The 17,792-nt window shown below is 37.6% G+C and overlaps 1 protein-coding gene across 1 annotated transcript; it reads right to left on the bottom strand.

The window, feature by feature from the left end:
- Positions 1 to 10,127: 10,127 nt before the first annotated feature.
- LOC131327178 (mitochondrial import inner membrane translocase subunit TIM14-1-like) lies at positions 10,128 to 17,442 on the bottom strand. The gene is made up of 3 exons (XM_058360205.1): positions 17,205 to 17,442; positions 15,189 to 15,361; positions 10,128 to 10,616 (listed from the first exon to the last, which is right to left on the bottom strand). The coding sequence occupies exons 1-3, from the start codon at positions 17,205 to 17,207 to the stop codon at positions 10,460 to 10,462; spliced, it is 333 nt and encodes a 110-aa protein (XP_058216188.1). The 5' UTR covers positions 17,208 to 17,442; the 3' UTR covers positions 10,128 to 10,459.
- Positions 17,443 to 17,792: the final 350 nt, after the last annotated feature.

The raw sequence follows: 17,792 nt of genomic DNA, 5'->3' as shown, positions 1-17,792 counted from the left end.
CCGTTAGCAAGTTTTTTTTTTTTATTATCCGCTTTCAATTAGCAAGTTGCTAGTGCCATTTGAGAGTAAAAAAATAAGTTTAGGACGTGGCATAATGGGGAACCTTGGATTTCTTACCATAAATCATAGCCATTAAATGGAACATAATGGATAATACAAAACTGGATGGGATCTGAACCCTCCAATTGCCCATGCAGTATAAATAAAAGGGTAAATCACATTAAACTCCCATCAATTATGACCCATTTCACTTAATCATCTTAACGTTTCAAAGTCTAACACTTAATCCCCTTTTTCTACTATATGGATCATAAATCGAATAGACGGCGTTAATGGAAAATAGAATTTTGAATTCTTTCCTTTAAACCATAATCTAATCTCCATCTTAAGCTCTTCTTCCCCTCCAGCCACCATAACCCCACCCAAATCATACACAGTAGTCTAGGGGTGTCCACGGGTCGGCCCGGGTCGGGTTCGGCCCTAACCCGCAACGCGACCCGACTAGTCGGATAGTCTATTTTCGAACCCGTAACCGATCCACAGAACTACCAAAACCGTCCGTGAAACCGAATGTTTCCGTCGGGTCCGTCGGGTTGGGCTGAATGATCTCAGAAGTTCGAACAAATCAAATCTCAGCCAAATACAACTGCAAAAATGGAAAAACTCAGGAAAAAAATTGAGAGAGAGAGAGAGCAAGCCTTTTGTGGGTTCAAACTTCAGAGCTTCACTGATTCCGTCGTTCCAAGGTTGAACGGTGGACGCCAGACGCGAGGGACGTGAGAGAGAGAGAGGCGGAGGCGACGCCGTTCTCCATCAGATCCACATTTTACGCTGAAAACTTCTGAAAATGCAAGTTATAGAAGAGAGAAAAGGCAAGCCCGCATTTCCCTTCCCACTTTTTACGCTGAAAACTTCTGAAAAAGCAAGTTAAAGAAGAGAGAAAAGGCAAGCCCGCATTTCCCTTCATCAATGGCTTCAATCTGATTTTTCTCTCGAAAAGAGAGAATTGATGCAGAGAGAGACAGAAGGGATGGGTATTAAAGAATAAAGATAAGGTGTGGGTTTTGAAGTACAGAACTTCAGAACTTCTTTCCAGGCAAAGTAGGCGTGGGTTTTGAGACCTGCACTAGCATTAAAGAGTGGTGCTAAAATCTGTACCAATGTGTACAAATGATTTTTTGGACCTCTTTAGGGTTTTAAAAAAATGATCGGAACCGCACATTTTATTTAGAATACTTTGTTTATGATTTTTGTAAAAAATAAACTTAATCCGATATCGGTAAGAACATTTACAATATATCCAACTTTGTTACAGAATTCAGGCCTGAGTTCTAATGCAAAGTTGGATATTTTGTAAACATTCTTACCGGAACCGGATTGAGTTTATTTTTTGCAAGGACCATAAATAAAGTATTTTAAACAAAATGAGCGGCTCCGATCATTTTTTTTAACCCAAACATGCCCAAAAAATCATTTGTACACGCTGGTATAGATATAAATCTGTACCAGTATCATTTCTGAGCATTAAATGGGTGTACCGGTGCAGGACATCATATATATGTATAGTATATAATATATAATATACGTAATATAGTCGGGCGGGTCGGGCCCGACGGGTCCGTTTGATAAGGACCCGAACCCCGAACCGAGACCCATTTTTTTACCAAAATCCAACCCGTAACCGTCCGATATATCTGTTCATAACCGACCGAGCCCCTTCGAGTCGAGTCGGGTCGGGTCCGCAGGTACACGGGTATTTTGCACAAGCCTAATACACACGGCCGTCGTTGACCTAAATCCATGAAGAATTATTCTATGCCATTGGAACATGAGTGGTGCCCCAGGGGCTCTCTGCACCAACATAGCCACGTGGTGCCCAGGAGATTAGTATAGTCCATCGAAATCCACACCCCAAGCATGATCATCCCACCCTACACAAAGTAAATGATATGTACCCTATTCACATTTAGAGGGGTGTCAGGTGTTAAATTAAGCAACGGTCTTGCTATTGTCAGCCCACTGGGCTGACGATAAATACACTAAAAGACAAGAAAAACACGTATTTCTGTGCACTTTTTACATCCTTTAATACACATTCACACACCTATTATCGTCAGCCCATTGGGCTGATTTTAGAATTTTCCATTAAGCAATTGATGTTATAATTGGAAAATGATTGTATGCTTAAGAGCAAAGCGACGGTTAGGAGCTAGGCCATGAGGTCGGAGTAGTCAGAGAATTTTTTTGTGGCGATAAGAGAGATGAGGGTTAAGAGAGTGAGTGGCTGAGTTTTGAGTTTTGTGGTGCAGCTCATAGGTTTGGAAAGGATTAAGGGAGAAGATCGAGAGAGGTTCTTGACTTAAAGAGAAGCAGAAATGGTTAAGCAACAAAGTCATGTTCGCCTGTTCGGTTATCAGATATGTATTTGAGGCAATAAAAATAAAGGCGTTCTTGTGGTGAAAGTATTTAAGCATGGCTTGTGCTTCTCACATGACAAGTTACTGTCCAAAACTCTATCAGTTTTCTTTCAGAGGGGTTTAAGCACCGTATCAAACTTTAAGGCCCCGTTTAGTTGTCATGAAAGGACAGGAAAATCAACTTTGCCATAAATTTTGTAGTGTTTAGTTGTCAGAAAAATAGTGAGACCCACACTTCTAAATTTTCCAACAAGATTTACTTTCCCATAAAACTAGTCCGGCCATTGTGGCAAGATTTTGCGTCGTGGGAAAATATATATCGAGCGGAAAGTGGCCAAACTGATTGCAAAAGGTTTAAAAAAAAACCAACAGGTGGCGCCAATTTGATTTGGAGGAAATTGAAGGGTTATTTATTTATCTTGTCAAGACTAATGCCAATTTGATTTATTTATCTTGTCATTAGTCTTCTTTTGTAGGAGCACTAACTAATTATCAATGGATTTGTTATTTATTTTTTTATCGGCAACTAATCAAGCACGATTGTTTAACATTTGTTTATTTAGTTATCATTTACTTATTTTTTAAGCTTCATTTTTACGGTTGATAATCTGAGGATGTCAATTTGAATCGGAGATTTGCATGAACATTTAGATGCTAGCAAATTGAATAGGGAATTGCAAGTCAATTTTTTCATTTCATGTTAAGGCTTTGCATATGGTAGCTCATTATTCCGAACCCGGGGACCCTGCCGAGCGGCACCCCTGCCAAGCGGGTGCCGAGCGGCCAATCTGGCCGTTCATCTCGGAATCAACGGCCCGGATCGAAACATCTTTTTCCTTTTCCTTTCTTTTTTTTTAAAATCCATTTGGTACCTTTACATCTGAGCCGTCCAAAACACTTTTGGACGGCCGAGATGTGCTCGGCACCCCTGCCAAGCACCCTTGCTTGGCAAGGTCTCTAGGTCCCATTATTCCATATGTGTTAATTTTTGAAATACAATAGCCCATTGTATTTAACTCTCGAAGTTACTTTTATTTAAAATTAGCCATGGGAATAAAAATAAAGAAGTTTTTCATAAGTGTCTTTTTTCCGGCAAATGGACAATAAAACTTCAGTTTTCCTGCAAAATTCTTTGGTCAAATGAACAATCACCGAAAAATAAATTTCTTTTTCCTTCACTTTTTCTGAACATTCTTGATAGTTGAACAAAGCTTAAGAGAGCTGAGCAGTGAGTTCACAGAGTAAAAAACATAAGGGTGGTTAAGGATGCGTTATATATGTTGTTCTTTCCCTTGATATATAACATATATTTATTTTGATAATGCTGTATATATATATTCCGAACAACTAGATTATTTGCACCTCAAGTGATCAATAGAGAACTAATTTCTTTGTCCTCTAATGAAGTCCAATTAAAGTCAGAAAGAATCCTGTATAGACTGATTCCACAAGAATTGATAGCACGTATACAAAGTTGTAAACAAGAAACCAACAAAAGAGCAATCTCTTAAGTCTAAGGTCTTGATCATCAGACAACCTCTTGGAATTTCATGTACCTTAATTTGTATATCTCCACAAATAACTTAATTCATTTTTCGATAATCATATATGAAAAATAGGGTCGGGTTATCTATGTCTGATCAACCTAATGTGAAATTACAATATATTCAAAAAAAAAAAAAAAAAAAGTGAAATTACAATATTACTATTACTTGTGTACTTTTTATAAATATCTAGTTTTTAGAAGTCTAAAATATATAGGCTCTAGAAGCTCTAGAATATCCTTATGAAATATTTAGTCTTTTTTGGGAAAATTAGGCATATGTCTAATTCTAGAATTACCTCAAAGTTAATCTTGTATGAAAATATCTTTGTATTAAAATCTTCCATGGACTAGCATAAATAAGGATGGGTTCTAACTATTTTGTACCAAGCCAAAAAAAAGTTAGAGTTCAAGCGTAATATAAATATTCTCCTTCCCCACGCCTCTCTTTAATATTCTCCCTCTTCTAAAAATCTTGTCCAACTAAACATTAGAAAATTCTACTCTTCCAAAAAACGTATCTTAAGATACACGATACATATCCCGATACGATCAATACAAGTGAAAAAACATTAGTAATTCAACCGGCACCAACAATGTTGAAGAAAGTGTTGTTTCTCGAGAAGTGTGTTACAACTGTGGCTCATATGTTAAGTATAAAGAAATCTATATAATAAGGGCAAACTGCTTTTGAATCCAATACATAACCAACGGTCTAGATTTATCACATATTTCTGCATAAATCTCCACCATTTATTCTCTAATATCATCTATACATATTAATCTATACATATTAATGTATATGTTGTTACCATATATATCCAATTATGTTGTTATCATATATATCCAATTGTTTAGGTTCCAAATGGCAAAGGAAAGATAAGGAAACTTATGCTTTAATTGATTCTTTGAATTCAAATTTTAGAAGGCAAAGGAAAGGTAAAAAGTGAAACCCAAATTGATTTCCAAAAACTTTATCTTGTGTGTTTTCAACAGGTTTGATTTCCTATTCAGTTGTGCGTGTGCATATAATAGATTTCAACAGGTTTGTTTTCAACGGAATTTTAATTAGGAACGATTCACGTAAAAAAAATTCTTTAACAAATGAATATTTCTTTTGAGAAATTATAAATTAACGAGAGCAGAAAGTATATTTGAGAAATGGAAATATTGTGCTCATTTTAGAAGTGACAAAATACAAAATGAAAATATGGTGCTCATTTTGGAAGTTCTCAACAAGAAACCACGTTTCTTGATGTAGTAGAGAACAAATGCATTTTAATTACTCGATTCTTGAAATTTCCTATTTTAGTACGCAAAATAATCACATCTTTTTATTGATTGTTGAATATTGATGTATTTTTCTTAAATCTACTTAATTGAATCTGATTAAATGAATGTTGTTTGAAGCTTATTTAAGAAAAAAATAAGCTCGGGAAATTCGGGTTTGTTATTGGGTTGTCCAGAAGGGAAGGATAATTCAATTTAGTTGTGCTCGGAAGGTGTTGCACCACTATGAAATTCTAGAAAGAGGCCAGATGCCAGAGCGTAGCGGAACAGAACGAGTGGAGCGGAGCAACAATTTTTGGAAACTAAACATAACGCCTCATCAAGAGTATTTGAGAAATGATATTTTTCATATTTTTTGACCAAGATAATCTAAAGTCATACACAAAAAATCATCAAAATAGACGCATATGCAGCCCTGAGGAACTCGGGATCTTTGATGGTCAGTGAACTGGGTTACGTTTACGGCGTCATTGGTTCAGGTCTCGATGTCTTGGATGAGTGCCCTGCTGTTTTTAGCGCAATTGTACTAGATTTGTTTACAAGCAAATAAATGCAGTAGATTTGTTTACAAATAAAGTCTTGTTGAGTTTTTGGCCTATACTTGCATTTAGTTGCAAGAAATGGGTATTCGTCCTCTTTTCGAATCCCATTTTCCTTAATCCAATTGAATGCCTAACTGAAGAATTATAGCAATGTTCTTCATCTTTCTCACAACAATCTAGCAATTCTTGGGATATGCTAATTCTTGTGATTCGTTGCCCTTTAAGTCCACTATCAACTGCTTCTGCAGCTACCAATAGCAGGTTGTATTACTTGAGGAACAATTGCTTTGTTTGGTTTACATTTTTAAAAGTTATTTTTAAGAGTTGGAGTGGTAATGAGTAGAGAGAGATAAAGAAAAAAATTTATTGAAAACTGTGTCCAGAGTTAAAAATAACTCTCAAAATGTTGAACCAAACGGAGTGAATGTCATTAACATGTTTGGGCCAACACTTCTTTCTTACCTCCAACTTCGGCTGTAGCAACCAACCTCAAAGGCGAGAAACCCTCTCTCTCTCTAAACCAAAAGGAACATTGCTATATTCATCTTTCTCACAACAATCTAGCAATTCTTGGGATGCTAATTATTGTGATTTGTTGCCCTTGTCCACTATCAACTGCTTCTGCAGCTACCAATAGCAGGCTATATTACTTGAGGAATAAATTTCATTCACATGTTTGGTCCAACACTTCTTTCTTACCTCCAACAACCAACGTCAAAGGCAAGAAACCCCCCCTCCTCTCTCTCTCTCAGGGACAGGTCATTCCCACCCCCTTGGACAATACTCATTTCACACTGTTGCCTGGGAAAATGTGGCGTACAAAGTATTATGTAGCCGCCTGCAACTACATCAAATCAGCTGGAGGTGGATGACCAAGGGCTTGGGAACAAGCGAAACAAACTTGGAAGAAGGTTACTCAGGCTCCGTTTCGGAAAAGAAAATAAGTACTTATTTTTTAAGAAGGCAATTTCAAGCTCAAAAATTATGTGTTTACGCAAATAATTTTCCTATCAATATGGATCTTGTTTGATAGATCTCATTGAGATCTTTAATAAGGTGCAAAAAAAATTAAAAACTTATTTTTTATTTATATAATTTTTGAGTTTGAAAATATAAAATAAGTACTTATTTTTTAAGAAGGTGTTCTGGAACAGGGCCTCAAATGGGTTTGCTGCTCTGACCTCCACAATCCTTGAAAAGACTTCGAGGCCGTTCCGGTTTCTCAAAAAAATACTTTTTGAAAAATAAGGTAATGGAGGGAGTAAAATACTTTCTGACCTCCACAAATATTTTTAATTTGTGAAAAAAGTTTGAATTTTTTCTTGAAAAAATTGCATTATTTTTAACACTTCGTTTTGCGGATCGGACAAAAAATTTGTGATGGAGGGAGTAGTATTTAATGGTGCGTTCTTTCTCAGGTCCTACATTTAGAACATCTGCATCAAGCTCTTTAGATTTTTAATCAAATTATATTTTAAAAACTCACTTTATTACTCGAGCTACTAACTTTTAAATTGTCCACTGCATCACGCTCTTTATATTCAAGCTATCCCATTTTAAAAATATAACTCACTCCGTCCCAAATTCTTGATTCTCCTTTCTTTTTTTAAAGTCTCAAGAAATTGGTTATATCTTTTAATTTATAATATTTTTTATATCAAATATGGATCTTATTTGATAAATCTCAATGATCTCTTTTATACAAAGTTTTTAAAATCACTTGAAAGATTATAGATTGTAAGATACAATCAATCGAAAAATTACAAGCACTCCCAAAGAGACCAACAAATTGGAACTGAGGGAGTAAATATTTCTTGCCAAGGCCCTTGGGCACGTTAAATGGACAAGAAATTGATTATTTTTGCGGGGTCATTATGGGTCATTACTATGTTTAATCTCGATGTAGATCACGTCAGATCTCACTCGATTTAGAGTACAGCATCTCGAAGAATTCAAGTCGCGCACCATTTCGGACAAAGCTTTCCTAGCTTTTTTTTTTTTTTTTTGGTAACTAGACGATTCATTAAAACAAGAACTTTCCTAGCTTTTGATTCCCATTAAGTATAACCAAGAAAAAAACGTGTGCGGACCTAAATTCGAGGCGAAGAAACGTGTAATCGTAGAGAGATTCATTTCGAAGGGTTGGCTGCTCCAAAGGAGTAAAGGAGTAGGGTTAAGGCTGCTGTAAAAGAGTAGGGTTAGGGTGGTTTCTCGGTTCTAGATTTAAAGCACGTAATTTTGGGCAAATTTCACTGACCTCCCCTGAGGTTTCTGACACGAACAGAAACCTCCCCTGAGGTTTCTGAAATGACACTGCTCTCCCCTCCTTTACCTGACAATACCAAGGGACCCCCCTGCCGTTAACTTTCCGTTAGAAAATGGATGGAAAATGTGATGTTGTACTATACTTTTTACAATACCTATACTACTCTCATCAGACTCTTTACCCCTCTCATTTATAAAATATAAAATACAAACATTTCTATACTTTGCGCTTATTTCACTTTGAGATTTTGTCCTTATTTAAAAAGATTCATATTTGTTAATTTTCTGTCAAACTCTTGTGAATTATTGGTTCGTCTTGATAAGAGGAATTGAAAAAAATAAAAAATTAAGACTTTTTCCAAATATTTTGAGAAATTCAATATTTTGGGTAAAAGTAATAAATTTACTCTTTTGATGCCTCTCGTTGAGACAAATCAATAATCCACAAAAATTTAACGCAAAACTAGCAAATACGAAAAAAATTCAAATATGAACAAAAATCAAAAAGCCTAAAAATCCCACAAACAAGCCTGCATGAAAAAATTGAATATGAACAAAAATTAAAAAGCCTAAAAATCCCACAAACAAACCCACAAATTTTTTTTCGTGCGGGCTTGTTTGTGGGGCTTTTTAGGCTTTTTGGTTTTTGTTCATATTTGAATTTTTTTCGTATTTGCTAGTTTTGCGTTAAATTTTTGTGGATTATTGGTTTGTCTCAACGAGAGGAATCAAAAGAGTATAAATTTATTACTTTTACCCAAAATATTGAATTTCTCAAAATATTTGGTAAAAGTCTTAATTTTTTACTTTTTTCAATTCCTCTTATCAAGACGAACCAATAATTCACAAGAGTTTGACAGAAAATTAACAAATATGAATCCTTTTAAATAAGGACAATCTCAAAGTGAAATGAGCGCAAAGTGTAAAAATGTTTGTATTTTATATTTTATAAATGAGAGGGGTAAAGAGTCTGATGAGAGTAGTATAGGTATTGTAAAAAGTATAGTACAACATTACCTTTTCCATCCATTTTCTAACGGAAAGTTAACGGCAGGGGGGTCCCTTGATATTGTCGGGTAAAGGAGGGGAGGGCAGTGTCATTTCAGAAACCTCAGGGGAGGTCAGTGAAATTTGCCCCGTAATTTTCTATTTAAGGGTTGAGAGAAAGTAGGTCAAGGGTTTCGAGGGTAGAGTAGGGGTACTCAGACGCGACTACGAACCAACTAGCTAATCTTAATTGATTGAGTGGCGAGCCCCTCCTCAGGGCGAATTCCTCCTTTTTTCTCCTCAGCCTACGGGGCATTAGCAGCTGTTGTTCCCCTCCCAAGAGCAAGTTCTTACGCATTACTCACTCATCTGTCACCGGAAACACCACTTCTCGTCAACTTGCATGTGTCAAGCATGTCGCCAGCTTTCATCCTGAGCCAATATCGAACTCCCCATGAGATTCATAGTTTCATTACTTGTAGCTTCCTTATTCATAGACAAAGCGAATTCACCATGCCCATCCCTTCTGGACCCGGAGATGTTGCCTAGCACCCCCGTGTCAAGCAACATCATGTCGTTCATCTCGGCACGGTAGGTTCGGATTGAATCTAAGCGCAAACTCTTTTTCCTGCTGAGCCACGGTAGAGAATTGAGGAGAGTAGGTCTATAATACAAAATTTTCGAACGGCACGAATAACGAAAATGAACAAACAAAATGGGACGGAAGGTATATATATGTAGGGAGTTATTGGTATGACTTACGATACCTGATATTGAATCATTGATTATACCAGGTCAATGATAACATTAATCTAGTTTGTCCATGCCACGTAAAACCATACAAACTGGAACCATTTGATAAAAGCAAATGGTTACTTCTAAAATTGCAGACATCTCACTAGGGCAGTGGTCCCAGAATTAAAGATGACCGGCTTCTATAGTGATTCCTGGAATAAAATTGTCAAAACAGAACTTCAGAAGATACAATAATACATCTTAAGGAAAATTTCATACTCAAACAAATCAGGTATGAGATTAAAAAAAAAAAGTGGTAGCAGAAGCAGACAGACACACATCCAGTCGTTCATTACCAAACCATACTCCAATATCATGCAAATGGCTGTTGCCTTGAAGAATTCCACAGAAGTCAAGTTCAAGTTTCAATAAACTATCATTGTCTCGAGAGCAACTTATTTCGACAGCTAACCGGTGCTACAAGTCACAAATCAAGCAGTTTCTCCCGCATTCAATAAGCTCAAATGGATTCAAAAATTCCAACTTCCAAGTAGTTTACAACTGCTGGCTTGAAAAGATTAATGGAACAACAGACCCTCTAATTTTCAAAACTTCATTGATGCAGATAACACCATTTGGGAGCGGCCATCTCCCAAAACCTTGACCGAAGCAGCTTTGTCTTAGAAAGCAGAGCCACTCCCCTTTGTCTTTCCGAGTATCATATCTTTAGCTTCATTGATTTTAGAAGCAAGGTAATGGCTACCACCTGCGTCCGGATGGTTTGCCACCATCACCCTTCTGTGCGCTTCCTTAATCTTATCGGCCGGAGTACTTTCCCTGCAAAATTTAATAAATGAATATCTCAAGAAATATCTCACTGAAACAGGACATATATAGTTCAGGAATGAATAAAAAACAAAACTACATTTTTTACAACTCACTCCCGTTCTTCCCTGCAGCCACACCAGTATGATTAATTCGTTAAAATTTCACCCGTAGAACTGAAACGGAAAATCATCTTCACGGATCTTCTTAAGAAATTAATCATTTTTCACTAGGTTCAAAGGTTCTGGTGGTTGGCTGAGATAGCAGAATCAACCATGGAAATCAAAACCAGGCAATACCACCAATGAAAATAAGAACCACCAGTGACAATAAATTCCCAAGTGTACTGTAGAAAGCAGCTTTAACACACTGTTTTGAATAGCCCAAAGATGAACAACTTCTTATTGCACGTGAAAGAGACTGTTATAGCACCAAATGCCATCAAGTTAAGGATCGGCCACTTAAGATTATGAGAGGTCCAGTTCAAGTAGTACGATTGGAGGGAACATCAACAGGGGGATATTTTAGCAGAAAAAAGCATGAAACAACATATCAAAGTAACCTGGTAGGAGCAATAAAGAAGTGGGACTACAAAATTTTTACGTAGGCACGCATGAAGGTTTAGTAGGGCAAAGCTGTAAACATGTTTCATGACTGTAGCAAAACCGTAGTTCTTAAAACCTGAACAGAGAAAAAATTTCCTCGCGCCAACTTAGAGTTGTCCTTTTGGTGAATGTTCACATCATTTCATTGGGCAAAGGGGCATGACGCGACATAAGTACCATATGCCACCTGAAATCTAAGGTAGTACAGATTCATTCCACAGTCCAACCGCTTAAGTGCATGTATTGTGCAATTCCTGAAAAATTTAGTAACATTTAAATATGCTTGATGCGGACTCAGCTGAAAAATCCATGGATACCCCCATACACGACACAGGTGCGGAACAGGATAAATTTAGTAACATTTAAATATGCTTGATGCGGACTCAGCTGAAAAATCCATGGATACCCCCATACACGACACAGGTGCGGAACAGGATACAACTAAACACGGCTGATGTATTCCATGCCTAGTACATCCAAGGAGGAGAAGATGACAACAGAACGAAGTCAAAACAACAAGCCTTTCCTTCGATTAAAAGTCGTGGAAGCATAGAACAGGTCCGTAGAGCCTAAAATTCATGCTAGAGTAGTTATGCTGTTGGTAGGAAGACAGAACCTGTAAATACATTATCTCCAGAAATTTCAATGAAGGTCAACTTCTCCAGTGGCACAGCCAGGATTCAAACGTGGGGGTGGCACCATTAAATAGAAATCCAGTTCCATGTATGCAGAAAAAAAATGAAGTGTAAGGTCATACAATAAGATTTTTTCGTGGGGGCTTTTTTTTGAAAAGATGTAAAGTTTGATGCAAGACATTACGATATTAATTTTTCTTGATTTGAACCTACCATTCACTAAAATGCATTTTTTTTTTTACAGTTTTTGCATAAAGTATTAGTTTTTTTTTTTGCATAATTGTAAATACCTAGTAGAATCACAAAAAAAATAAAATAAAATTGATGTCCCAATGGATCACGTTTCTTCCCAATTAGTGGAAAAAATTACTCCACAAACAAATCTTTCAGAAATTTAGGGAGAGAGAGAGAGAGAGAGAGAGAGAGAGAGAGAGAGAGCTGAGAGGGGGTGAGTGTTTGAAAAAAGGAAAAAACAAACAGTGTCAAGGGATTCGAACCCTGGCCGAATGCCTTACAATAGAGTGCTTTGCCGACTCTACCAAAGCATCCTTTCGTGAAAATTCTTCAAAGATTGATATTTAACCTTAGATTTTTATTTTTTTTTATTTTTTTTGGTATTTTTGAAACGGCGCCCCCCATGCTACCTCCGCCCCTGGACTTCTCTGGCTAGAATTTAACTTTTTCCCCTAATTGCCCGCTCAAGATCATCGGTCTCTGCCTGAACTTTATTTGGAAGTCACCTAACACAGTTTTCTAATTTACCATTATTGTAAATATATTTCTCTCACTTCAACACACTAAATTTCTGAGTCTTGGAGGATCAGACACTCGGACACATCTCTCTCTCATTAATGCCTATCCTTGTTATATACAACCCAGGCTATTTCGCAATATCATTGACATTGATTTAGAAAATTCTTGATGATTAACACTTACACACAGTCATATCTGACACCAATCTTGGCGTTCATTTGCAGATTTGAACTAATAATGACAGAGTCACAGAATGAACAGTTGCTTCGACAACATTTCTTTACTCAGTCCACTCCTTTATCTACTTGTCTGGATCCCTCCTGCCCCCAGCACCAGGGGGTCCCGAAGATGGTGAGGTACCGATTATGGTGATTGCCAACCATTATTTTTAATGCCTATGATGCGATGAGATGAAATGATCCAGCATGGGGAGGGTTGACAAGGAGGGAAGGGTAACACAAACTTGGCCTGTTGGCCACACCCTCGAACTCAATTCCCAGTCATCAAACTCTACTGTCACAAATTCACACTGACAGAATATCTTATTTATAGGATAAGAGCCGTAACTAAAATTCAAAAAGAAAATTCTTCTTTTTTTATAAGTCAAATAAGAAAATAATTCTTTAATTCCTTATACTTAATTCATAATTATCTGAAACTTAAACGCTATCCTAACTAATTATCTAAAAAACTTGAAGGAACGAAATGTTACGCAATCAAGTACAATTACATCTAAGGATCCAATTTGAAAATATGTTTTTCATCATTCTCCTCCATTGAGAAATAAAATTTGACTTTGAGTTGGTTTCAAAATATTTGAATAGTCCAAGCAAAAGAATCATACATTTCAAGTATGAAAGTTGCCTGATTTTCTTCTCATGGGAAATTGTTGCGGTTCTCAAGCTGTTGATGAGGGTGTGTGACAATGTTGCTTACTAGGTACAGAGGTGGGAGACTCATGAGTTACCCTATTCTTCTTTGGATTGACACAATTTAGCAACAGAGCTTTTCCTTTTCCAGGGGGGTATATATGAATGTAGAGGTTTTTGTCTTTCTCATTATAGGCTGCATGGACAACCAAGTAATACATGAGCAAGATGCATGGGAAGGACGTCACACCAAATCATATCAGAATAGTCGGCTTTCTGCATAGGAACCAAAACACCTTTGAAAGACCAAAAGAGAAGCTGGATCAGCCCATAGTACACAGGAACGTGGATGCAGTTCAGGCTCAAGTTTCATCCTCATGATTGCTAGTATGGATATAACACCCATTGCAAATCCTTGATCGACAACTTTGGAAACTCTGTTGCACACTTCAGTGTATGCATGTGAATTATTGGTGCGCTTCTACTCATTAAGGCAAGTGTCATTTGGTCGATAGTTTCGCACATGCAACAATGGATTTATTGGGTGGTGTGTAACGTGAATGGTGCAAGAAAATGAAAAGGTTCTCTTTATTTCTTTTTCTGGAAGTGAGCTGGCCTATTTTTTCCCTGTTGGCCGGACTGTTTTGGGTTTTTCCTTGAGGGTCTGGTTTCATGAACTCTGGTGGGTTAGGCTGGCTGTAGTGTAAGGGTTTGGATCTGTATAACAGTCTAGTGAGGATAGGCTATTTAAGTAATGGGTTGGGTTAAGGTTTAAATGTTGGTCAGGAATATAGTTTGGTTGGGACCTTACTGGTGGAAGTGGAACATTTTCTCCACAGAATACTGATCATCCATGCGTGCCCCAGGGCTCCGCAGAAACAAAAACTCACAAGAAGGTACATACGCAGCAAAGGACGGTGGCAACACAAATAAGCAGCAGATGCAAGAATGCAACTTATCATCAACATCGGATCGTGGTCTGATCAGATCAGATTGAGCAGCAGAGTGGCTGGGAAGGCTGCAATCTATGGTGTGTATTCAATGTGACGAGGAAAGAGAAAGCAAGAGAAAGGGGGATCCAGAACCTCGATCTGATACAAAAATTGATGCAACACTTAAAGGGGTGAGAAGGGTGGAGAAGGTTGGCGCAAATGGACCACAGCTACACTCAATGCTCATTCATGAAAGGATTCCCTAACTGAAAAGGGAAACAGAATCCTAATTCTAAAAGTAAATAATCCTTATCCTTAACCCAAAGGGGTTGGCCTGGGGCTTAGGTGTTTGCTCGATCCTAAGGTCTCAGGTTCGAAATCTCATAGGAGCTATCAACTCCTTTGGGGCTAGTCCACACAGAGCAATTGCTCCGGCTTTAATTGGGTTCCCCGCAAGTGGGTGGTGGGATTGGGCCCCCAAGATTAGTCGAGGTACGCGTAAATTGGACCGGACACCTGAGTTATCAAAAACATAAAATCCTTGATTTCGAATTATCTGAACTTACAGAAAATCCTCATTGTTAATCTTAATAATCAAAACTTAACAGAAATGGAATGTAACGACATACAACAACGCATCCAAAGCTCCAATTTTCATATATGTTTGCATCACAAAACCATCATGACCATAAAACTCATGCAGACAACCGTGACGAAATAGACAAAATCTAGAAAATGGATGGCAAGGCTAATGATTCCTACAACTCAATAGAAAGGAAAACAACAGTACCTCACTCCAAGAATAAGAGCGGCTTCTCTTTTTGTCATTGTAGGCTGGAATCCCCCTTCGTAAAATTTGCGTAATCTTGGTGGTCTTGCTTTAAATGCTTGCCAAGCTTGGATGCTATATCTACCAGCATAAGCAGCAGCTGCAACGGCAATTCCTGCTATCAACGGTGTAGCCTGGTGAAAAATTCAGGTTTAAACATCATCTGTTAGGAATGAATTATCACCACTCTCAAATAGTCATCAGAACCGAAGTAGGAAAACCACCACACTACCAAGCCACCATGGTTTCATTGAAATACAAATTAATGAACTGTAAAATCAGCATAGTGGCATATACTTCTACGAAATCTCTCTTTAGCATATAAATGGAGTTGTACAGCATGTGCTCCTGTAGTAGCTCTACGAAATCTCTCTCTTTATCATATAAATGGAGTTGTACAGCATGCGCTCCTGTAGTAGCCGTCTTTGCGATCACTATCCAGGGGTTTTTCAATTACCAATATCAATTCCCAGCCTAAAAGGTCATACATGTCTCATGTTCTGTGGGATCAATTGTCTAAGAGATTTGAAACCCCCCACCTACTGTTACATTCAAATGCCAGGGCATGCGGTTTCACAAGACTTGTAATCCACATGCAGAGATTCTGCTATCCTATCTTACGGGACGTTTGGCGGGCGAAGAAGGGAGGGGGATAAGGGCTTTTGGGGGAAAAACTAATCCAAGTCCACTGTTATCCAGTGTTTTGTTCACCCTTTGCGCCTGGACTGCTTATAGCCTTATCTGATGGATAACTAAGAGGCCTCAAAACCCTTTTTGTAGGGCCTTCAAACTCTTTTTGTATTCTCATTACAAGGATTATCCAACAGAAACCACCCACTAAACTCTCACATTCTTTCCTCATCCACCCACATATATCAATCCATTTCAACTACCAAACAAACCCCTTCCTAGTTCATCCCTCCTTAACTAATTCCCTTGTTATAGTATATTCACCTCTTATCCCCTTCTTCCTTAACCCCAAAAAATCTTACCTGCCCGCCAAACGAACTCCTAGGGCCCGTTTGATTAGCGAGAAAAATATAATGGAAAGTGAAAATGAGAGAAAGTGAAGTAAAAGAAAAGAAAAGAAAAAGAAAAAGTATTTTTTTTCCTTGCATCCGTTTGATTAAGATGAAAGTTTTGCAAGAAAATACGGGAGTTAGAGTAATAAATGTTCGTTCTTGCAAGAAAATAAAATTTTCCAGCACTTTTTGTAGAAAAAGTAAAGCACACTCCCTAGCTTTAGAGAGGGTTGTACGGGAAAGTTTACTTTCTATCACTTTCTAGGATATTCTTGTTAAGTGATCACCAAAAAAGTACAAATTTTTTCTCTTTCTTGCACTTTCTACCATTATTTTGCTAATCAAATGGACCCCTGGGGTCTAGGGTCTACCCAATTCCCAAAACCAAGTCTAATCCGCCCAACTAAACCACGCCAGAGAGTTTTCGGAGTTTTGAGAGAGTGGAGGGAGAGCAAGAGAACCAAAGGAGGAATGAGACAAAATCACAAGAAAAAAATACCTCGATACGGAATTTCTATGGAGGAAGAGTGTATCTCCAAAGCAAGAGACTTAGGGATTTGCTCCCTCCTAAAGTCATGGGTTCGATTTTTCCTGCCAACAACTCTTGGGCCACCCCAACCCTATGCATAAGGGTGTGACGGCTTTAGGGATTAGTCCGAAGTACTTACAAGCAGACCATATTCGCTACACTCAAAATACAACTATTTGCGATGGAAATCACACCTACAGATAACCTATCTCAAGCTCTACACAAAGCTAACTCGAAAACCTCCACAAACACACACAATTGGAAAGGCCAAATAGATTAGCGGATTCAACATGGCCTTCACACTTTCCTGTGTCAACGTACGTATATTCTAAACCGTTTCTGGCATTTTACGAGCGAACCCAAACCCTAAACTAAGAAAAAAAATACGAACTTTGTAATAATCTTTCATAAAAAAAATATACTCACCATACTTGCGATTGAGAGCTAAGAGAGAGAAGATGATTTTTTCCTGGATTGTTCGAAAGTTGCAATTTTGGACGCGGAATATTCTTGGGTAACACTCCACCGGTTTTGAACAAATTAATTTCAAAGAAGTTGGATTTTGAAATGGACGAAGGAAGGAAGGAAGGGATGTCTCGATTGTAAGGAACTTTCTAGCGGTTCCCACAAACATCACAGGGGTCGAAATATATACAACGGGAAAAAAGAGGGGTGCTATTGACTTGTTTGACAAGTAGAAATAATAGAGGCTAAATTTCATTTTACCCCCTGAACTATTCTATTGTTGTGTAATCGTTGCTTAAATTTTATCGATTACTATAATTCTATTTAGGTTTTATTCAATTTTTTTTGCATTTATTTGTTTTGCGTCAAATTTTTGTGACTTATTGATCGATTTCGACGATAAGAATCAGAAAAATAAATTTTTTTTATCGAAACTCATAATTTTTTAAATAAAGACAAAAAAATGTCAATAAGTCAGTTTTTTTTTTTACTTATCCTTGTCTTTTTTTTAAAAATGGAGCGGCTATTCGCAGCCCCGTATTTTCTCCC

This window comes from Rhododendron vialii, chromosome 5a (assembly GCF_030253575.1).
Source record: "Rhododendron vialii isolate Sample 1 chromosome 5a, ASM3025357v1".
Taxonomy (NCBI): Eukaryota; Viridiplantae; Streptophyta; class Magnoliopsida; order Ericales; family Ericaceae; genus Rhododendron; species Rhododendron vialii.
This window is presented reverse-complemented; position numbering and strand designations above follow the sequence as displayed.

Coding starts and splice junctions, on each gene's coding strand:
- LOC131327178 (XM_058360205.1), bottom strand. Junction 10,617..15,188: donor GCTCTTATTCTTGGAGTGAG/GTACTGTTGTTT, acceptor TAAATTTTGCAG/GGAAAGTACTCCGGCCGATA.